At 25.4% G+C, this 9,020-nt stretch overlaps 1 protein-coding gene across 1 annotated transcript; it reads right to left on the reverse strand.

Annotated features, from left to right (window-relative positions):
- Positions 1-2,550, reverse strand: LOC101501137 (probable serine/threonine-protein kinase WNK11). The gene is made up of 3 exons (XM_004491414.4): positions 2,407-2,550; positions 1,338-1,841; positions 1-703 (listed from the first exon to the last, which is right to left on the reverse strand). Exons 1-3 carry the CDS (start codon positions 2,407-2,409, stop codon positions 296-298), a joined length of 915 nt encoding a protein of 304 aa, XP_004491471.1. The 5' UTR covers positions 2,410-2,550; the 3' UTR covers positions 1-295.
- Positions 2,551-9,020: the final 6,470 nt, after the last annotated feature.

Here is a 9,020-nt window from a genome sequence, read left to right on the forward strand (position 1 = left end):
TGATCTAAAGATATATAAACATTTATTTTGGAATCATACAATTCATTCAATATATAGATGCTTCACAATTCATCTAGATAATCTTCTATGTACAAAATGACAACATCCCCAATTAATCCCTCCCCTCCCCAATATTCAGCCATATCCAAAGGGAAAAATTCAAAACAAATCACATAATCAATAGCCTCCCCCAGATTGCAAATTGACATAAAAACTAAAAAAAAAAAAAGTAAGCAAATCAAATTAAAAAAATTAAACTAAGTCATCCACATAATTTATCATATTAAGGACTGTTTTAGTATGAACCAACAGATTCATACTCATTTTCGTCGTCATCATCATCGATAACCTCATCAAAGAAAGGATCTTTGAGAAGTTCATCAGCAGAAGGTCTAGCCCTTGGTTGAGCAAGACACTTTTCAATGAAAGCCTTTACCTCTGAATCTTTGACTTTGTTCAATGCAGCAGGTCTCAAACCAGAAGAAACTTTCTTGTATATTTTTGCAACATTGTCACACTCACTATATGGAATTTCCAACGTAACCATCTCTAGTACACACATACCAAATGAGTATATGTCCACTGATTCTGTGTAGTCTTCATCATATAATTCTGGAGCCATAAACTCTGGTGTACCAAGAATTGTGTGTGCAACGTGATTCGCTCCAACAATTGCTGCCAAACCTAAGTCACCAATCTTAACCTGGTCGCATTGGAATGAAAGAAAATTGTTAATAAAACATTTTTGGTTATTACTATTACATAATGTTTTTATGTAATGAATTGCAGGTGTGTTCCTTATTATATCTAGCCGATTAATAGAAGTGTCAGTTCGGTGTCCAAGTCGTGTCCTCGACACATTGTTGGAGAAAAAAATATTTATGTATTTAGACAATTGAATGAAATGGACGTGTCTGGTATGAGTGTCGGACACTTGAACACAACTTCAATCATAAGTGTTGGGCATTACATAGTCATTGATGACGAAAACTAACCGTGTAATAAACAGAACAATTAAAAATTTGGCATTACATAGTCATTTATGTTCAAGGTGTGTCCCTTTTAGTATCTAGCCGAATGAAACTGTCGGCTATATTACGACATTCGAATGCAGTGTACATGTGTAATATGGTTGTAAGACACTCATACACGCCTTCGACGTGTAAAGTGTCGGTATTACGTAACACATTGATGTTGAAAATTAATGGTGCAATAAACAGAACAAATTATGAAAACAATATAATGTGATTACTTTTGCCTGGCTAATAAGAGACACAAAAACTTATCATCAATCAAGCAAAATATGACAGAAAATAAAAAAGAATTAGAACATTTACCTGGCCAACATTCCCATTAACAAACACATTACTGCAATTGAGATCTCTATGAATGATACAAGGCTCATGAGTGTGCAAATAATTCAACCCTTTCAAAATCTGCTTAGACCATTTCTTCAAAGCCTTCATAGAAACATGTCTATGTTTTTTCCTATACTCTCTCAAATTCCCACTAGTACACACCTCAGTGATGAAATTGAGTGTGTCACGTTGATCATCTCTCCAAACACTATAAAGAGCAATGATGTTTCTGTCTTTTAAGCTTCTCAATAACCTCACTTCAGAGTAAAGTCTTTCCACCATGGAAGGTTCATCAGAAAAGTTTCTTAGCTTCACTTGGTTCCAAGCTACCTCTATTCCTTCCTCTTGATCAAATGCACGGTACACTTTCTTCACAGCACCACACCCTAATAGCTCATTGTATCTACCATATCGACCGGTCGGATCAGTTTCCACAAATGGCTCGGAATCTTTGTCGGATGAATCGGGGTTAACACTCGGCATCTGTTACACCAATTATGATTTCGAGTTATAAACTATGAATCACTGATACAACAGACACCAGACACACGCCACTGACCAACATTTATTAATTTCAAAAATATTGATACACTGATCTGAAGTCAAAAACTAACCATGAAAAATTAAAAAACCAAAATCAAATCAAATCAAATCAAATCAAATCAAATCAAAATCATTGTGGAAAAACTAGTTCTGGAGTTTGTGCAATTCTGAAGGAACAAATTCAGCATGTTACTTAATTTTGTGGAAAAATACGGACAATTCCATTAAATTATAGTTAAAAACTTTCCTTTTAGATGGAAAATTAATAAATGAAAAGAAAAAAAATTGAACAAAATAAACTATTAATAAAAAAAAACTAATGCATGTATTCACATCTAGAAGCAAAGCAAAGTAAGAGTAACATATGAAATGATGAAAAATGAAGAGATAGAGAGTATGTAACTGAATAATTATGCAACATCCAAAAACAAAAAGACTTCAAATTTGAAACATTTAACAGAAATATTATAGTGAAAAAGAAAAGGATTATGATTAAGATAATTACCATGAAGAAAAGCGATTAGGTTGAACCCTGAAAATGAAGATGATGAAAGTCTGCAACTTTCGGCGGTAAAGAGAAGCTTTAAGAGAGAGAGAGATTTGTTAGCAAATGTATCTGACTATTTATACAGAAATCAAGGAGTCATAGTTGAAGGCTAATTTAATATTTACTTAAAAATCTCAACGGTTTTCTTATATATTTCCTTTTTCTTTTTCTTTTTCAATTTCAATACTATAATATATTCTGAAATTCATAATTTCATATAGTACTAGTTTTTTATTTTTTTTTCGTTTTGGCAAAAATGACGGAAAAACAAATTGATATATTGAAGAAGTTTGTTTTTAATTGTGAAAAAAAAAATTCAAAAACATTATTTGAATAAATAGTAGGTGGGAATGTTCTGATTAAATTTTCAGAAAAAAATTGCTAGAGACATTTGATAATCAGAAAATAAGTTTGAACCGATGGTTCTTTATACCTGGTGAAGATTTTATTATTGATTTTTTTTTTAAACTAAATAATAGAAAAACATTAGTTGAGTCAAAAAGAAAAAAGAAATTGTGAATAAAGTATAATATACTAAATTTTTTACATTTTAACATATTTATTATTTATTGTTTCTTATAAAAAATTATTATTTATTGTTTCTTATAAAAAAATTATTATTTATTATATGTATGTTCATATAATAGTAATCATTAATTTAATTATATTTGAATATTAATTTAATTTTTGTGACCTGATTAATTTAATTGCTAATAATTGACATTATTTATTTTATAAAACTATCAAATATTTCATTCTAAAATATATATTTTATTTTTAAAGAATTATTTTATGGGATTTTGAAAGAGTTTGATTCATCTAATTTCAATTGATTTAATTTCTTTAAAGTCAATCTATAAAAATATATTTTTATAAAAAAGAAATTAATATTTAAAACTTATAAGCAAACAACATATTTTAAATAATAAAATTAATATTATTGATTGTTAATATATAAATTAATAATTAATATTTGTGATTCAAACAAAATTGTAATTTGGTTTTTCTATAGTTTTTTGTTGGTGAGAAGTTTTCTTATAGTTTGTTAGTAGTATATGTTTCACCAAAGATTAATATTTGCTACTTTAGATTAGATTGATGAAATCTAAATTCTATATAGAGATTTTTTTTTTTTGTTAAAATATTGCTATTTTATTTTCTTTTAAATGAAAAAACTTTGGCTGGTCATAGTACTTGGGAAGTGGAATTAAATTAAGCATTTGATTTTTGCACGCGTTGTAAGTTATTGATGCATACACGTTTATTTTTTATTATTACAAAATGATGCATACACGTTTAGTCATATAATGTCATGTTTATTTTATTTTTCTTTTCTAAGAAGTGTATTCATAGAGCAAAGTCAAATACTACTATTTTATCAAAACAAAAAAAGTCAAATACTACTATATTACTACTACCAACAAACCAAACAAAAACTGTTTTATTTTTTAATGTCAACGACCCATTTGTTAAGATATTATTAAAAAATGATTTTAGAAACAATTTTTTATTAGTTATTAAATTTAATTATTAATATTACTCTGATCCTCTATTTAGTTGAAGTTAAATAGAGATAAGAATAGATATTATTTTAAATGAATTGTGTTTATTTTGGTTTTTAAAGAGAGAAAAAATAAGTTAATATAATTTAAAAATTATGTAAAATTATTTTTTTTAAATTAGTCATTAAATTTTAGTTCAACAGACAAATATTATATTGTTAAATTTAATATATTATTTCGAATTCGAACAAAATCTCAAATTTATATATATTTATAATAATGTTTATTATATATTTTAAGATAAAAAATAAAAAAAAAAATTATCTTAAATCAAATACAAAACTTTTAAAATATATCTCATTATCTTAAATCAAATACAAAACTATTTAAAATTTATCTCTATTGAATTATCTTCTTCCCATCTTCTTCAAACAAATACTTTTAGAGGGTTTAGTGGGTGAATATATGCAAATGCAAGCCATAGGTGGCAGCGCGTGTGGGACACAGGCCAAGATGGAGGAAGGGACAAAGATAGAGATGGTTGGATAAACCTTTATTCTAACTAATAAGGAAGAAAGTGCATGCTTCCTGGGACCATACCATGTAACAACTGGTTCAGTGTTGTGTGTTTGCCTTCTTAGAAATATATCTAGTAGTAATACATTAGGAATAAATAAATAAAGTGGCGAACAAATTTCATTTTGTAGCTTCAGAATCACTTTTCCATTGTTGGTGACAGCCATAAGTGGTTACCCTTTTCATTCTATGATATTATTTTTAACTTATTTTTTTTTAAGTATTATATAATTTTATTTTAATTACACTTAAATAAGGCGTGAGCTCAATTTATATATTCTATATAAATTTAATTTATTGTATATATAAATTTAATTTTATATAAATTGAATTTATGTAAATAATTTATTTGAGTATAATTAAGAAAGATAAGAGTGTAACTAATAGCAAAGTGTTGTTAATATTTAAGAGACAAAATGTTTGAAAAGACGAAGAAAACTTGCATAAATTTAAAGTTATATAATTTTGGAATTGATATTTTTGGTGAACATAAAGTTTTAATATTTATAACCAGAAAAGATTGTGATTGAACAAATTTGAAGGATACTCGTTTGTCTTAAATTAATCGTAAGTCAATTTAATGATTTCAAATAAATTAAAAAATATAATTGATATTAATTTTAAAAAGAGAAAGTATGATCGAATTACTTTAGAAAATTATCTTTGATATAGCAAAAGAAAAAGTTAATAAAATTGGTAGAAGATAGACTAAATAAATAGTATAAAAAAAATGATGGAATAAGATTACCATTCAAAAGATTCGTCGTTACAAGAATACGAAATAGGCGGGGTCGAGCTAGACTTTGGTAAGTCTGAATTACTAAAAAATTCAAGGCCTAAGCCTAGCATGTGACAAATTATAAGTTTACTTTTTATATCTGAGTCTGGACTTGATAGAAGCTGTTAGGCAACTTGAGAGCGTTTTTCATTTTAATATTTTTGAATAAATAATCAAATATATATATAAATAGATTAATAAGTTAATATGTCAATAAAATTAAGTTATATTTTGATATTTAACATCATATTTTGAAGAATAGGATTTTATATACATCATACTTAAATCATATTTTATAATAATATATATTTAAATATGTCAAAAATTAAATAAGGTTAATATGCATAAATTACTAAAAATTAAATATATATATATATATATATATATATATATATATATATATATATATATATAACAAAAAGATGGGCCTAATAGGTATAAAAAATTTATTATATGGCATGTAGCATAACCTTTTTAATCAAATAGGTTTTTTTTTTAAATTTGACCTTCTATTTACAAATAAAATCTAACATGACATAAACTTGACATAAATTAAACAGTAGACCCTTGTTGTCTAGCCTATTTTCACCTTACTCGTAAAAACAAAATGTACAAGAAATATTTAACATTGAGTAAAAACAAACACATTCAAACATTTAAAAAAAATACATATTTATTCTAAAATAAATTTTAAGTCATAAAAGAATGTAAAAATGTTTGAAATTACGCATTTAATAGATTACAAATAAAACTAATTGTTAATAATGATCGAGATTTGTGATTTTCCTTGACTCTACGGACGTTCCCTTAATAAAAAAAAAATTATTATAAAAAATGTAAAACAAGTTATGTGACAAGCACGTTAAGGAAAAACATACAAGGAAAAAGAACCATTTTTCTTACTAAGTTACTAATAAACAAAAATTAATTACTAAAAAAGTCTCTTTGGGTAAAAATAAACAAATAAAAGTAATTTTATCAACAGCAAAAAAAACACAAACAAAAGTAATTATTAAAGCTATTTTATAGCATAAAAAAATTTCCTTATGTGAAATAAGTCTATGTTTTTCTCTCTCTCTCTCTCTTTCTTTTAATAAAAATGCTTAATTGCAGTTTTAGTCACCCTATTTTAGCTGAATCACGAAAGTAGTCCCCCCATTTTGTTTCTCCTCAGTTTTGGTCCCCAAACAGAATTTTAGTCCAAAACTTGATGAAATTTCATTTTTTTTGCATTTATTTAAGTCACACAATACCTCAAGATCTCATATCTAACAATTGTACCTGAAATCTATGATCATAAATGATATAGTACGGCTTTAAAAAATGAAATTTCATCAAGTTTTGGACCAAAATTCTGTTTGGAGGACCAAAACTGAGGAGAAACAAAATGGGAGGACTACTTTCGCGATTCAGTTAAAATATGGGGACCAAAACTGTAATTAAGCCTAATAAAAAAGTGTCTCGTTTCTCTTATATATAGAACCTCAACTAATATTTAATTGATTAATGGGATTGAATCTAATGAAGAAATTATACTTTCACACCATAGTAAATCCATGTTTGCATCTTATTTAGTGTTCATTGCATTTCAAATAAAATTATCACCAATTGAGGGAATTTATGAAAATCCCCAAAAAAAAAACTCTTATCGACGCTATTTTGGGTTACGAGCTTCAATATGTTCAATGGTGAACCCCTCTCTTTGTTTTTTTTTTTTCAAATGAAAAACCTCTCTATTACTTGTTACTCTCTCCATTTTATTTTTATAAAAAAGCAATCAAATAGATAATTATTCATGTATTTGGTTTATAATTCCTAAAAAAAATATCGGTTAATTAATATATTTTGGTGTAGCATTTTTTTCTTCCAATTATACTATTTCTTTAAATTATTTTATTTATAATTTTATTCTTCCTTTACAATTAAATACATGATTTTTTTAAAATAATATTTTAATAACTTTATTATTTGTATCGAGAAAAACCGAAAAACACACTAGTCGGTTATAATTTGCACAATTTTATATATGGTTTTTATTCTTAAAATTGGCATTAAATTACTCTATTATTTATTAAATGCTAAACTTTTTGTGAATATCATATGCCTTTATGCCCTATCTTTGGGACCATGTTGTATATCTCTAAATCAGATATTTTTTATGTACGTGTAGGTGCACCCCTTCACATAAAATTTTCTCAAATAATTAAAGCTTAATAAAAAGTGTACTTTAGAAAGCCACTATCATGTGTAATATACATTATACTATAGTAGCTACTAGCTAGGTGAATACACAACAGTAACACACCTTATATTTTGATTTTTTTTATAATTTTTTTGACGAAATTATGATTTTGATATTTGATTTACAACCACACCGCATTGGGCTTATCTTTTGCATTGCATGGATTTATTGATACACGAAGGAACATGTGATAAGAACAACTTAGCTTAATGTTGCAACTATAGCATATAGTATTAATTGTATTATGATACTAAAGTCACGTGAAATCATTGCTGGTTATATACATTCTTTCATATGGACGCATTAATATTATATATAGTTAGATCGAATATCTTGAAAAGAAAACAAAATTTTTAGTTGCTGATTTTACAACATCCCTTACAATGGTTTATAAGTTTTTCTTTTGTTCTAATACTATGAAGCAAAATATAAGTATCGAACCATAGAAAAAATTGATTTTGATATTTTATAATTTAAAAATTATTTTTTAGAAATTTAAAGAAAATAAAAATTTATTTTGTATTTTATCTACCGTAGTGAAAATTATTTTTAAAAAAATTAATTCAAAAAATATTTTTTTTGAGAAGTTAATAAAAACAGTTTCTCGAAAAGTTAGTTTTTAGTTTATTTTTCAATTTTTCAGTTTCTTTAAAATTGTAACAACAAACAAATGCAAACTTTTAAAAATAATTATTTTGTTTTAATATTTAATTATTTTTTAAAAAATCAGTAACTCTCTAAGTCGTACCAGAAATTGTTTGTGATTCTTGTGAAGATGGGAGATCGCTTGCATGTGACATATTAATATTGAATACCTTTCTGTTCCATTTGGTACTCAAAGCATATGGTTTCTCGATGTAAGAATAATGTGATTCTTTCCATTTAAAAAATGCCATGTTTTACAGGGAAATTCCGGTTATAGTTTGAGTTATTAATCATGCGTCGAATCCTAGAGCGAATACTTGATTTAATATTATTAAAATAATATTAAATTAGTTCGTAATTCGTGCGTCGCACGGAAACAACGATTTTAATAAATAAATTATTATATTAATTTATATATATATATATATATATATATATATATCAAATTTTATAAATTTTATTTTATTGATATTAAAAAAATAAGTTGACTTAAAAAATAATTTAAAATTAAAAAATAAAAAAAAATCTAATTATAACTTAACTTAAAAACTACTTTCTTATATGTTCAATGTTATTGATGAAAAGTATGACTCCAACACCATGTCTTATTTTTTAATTCTACACAAAATCTTATTTCTTTCCAAAAAACTTATTACAAAACAATACTTTTAATTTTAAACAAATAAAAACAATAATTATTAAAAAATATTAAATAATTAGATTAGATGAAATAAGAATTTTTAAAATAATGGACATGGACATATATAAAATAAGTAAATGTAAAGATGAGTAAGTAACTTAATAATGAATTTTTATTTTTATTATTCAG

Source organism: Cicer arietinum, chromosome 2, assembly GCF_000331145.2.
Source record: "Cicer arietinum cultivar CDC Frontier isolate Library 1 chromosome 2, Cicar.CDCFrontier_v2.0, whole genome shotgun sequence".
Lineage (NCBI taxonomy): Eukaryota > Viridiplantae > Streptophyta > Magnoliopsida > Fabales > Fabaceae > Cicer > Cicer arietinum.

Bases quoted from the DNA above. Each gene is read 5' to 3' on its own strand.
- LOC101501137 (XM_004491414.4), bottom strand. The intron at 704-1,337 runs GTAAATGTTCTA...CAATGCGACCAG, and splicing joins TTAATGGGAATGTTGGCCAG to GTTAAGATTGGTGACTTAGG.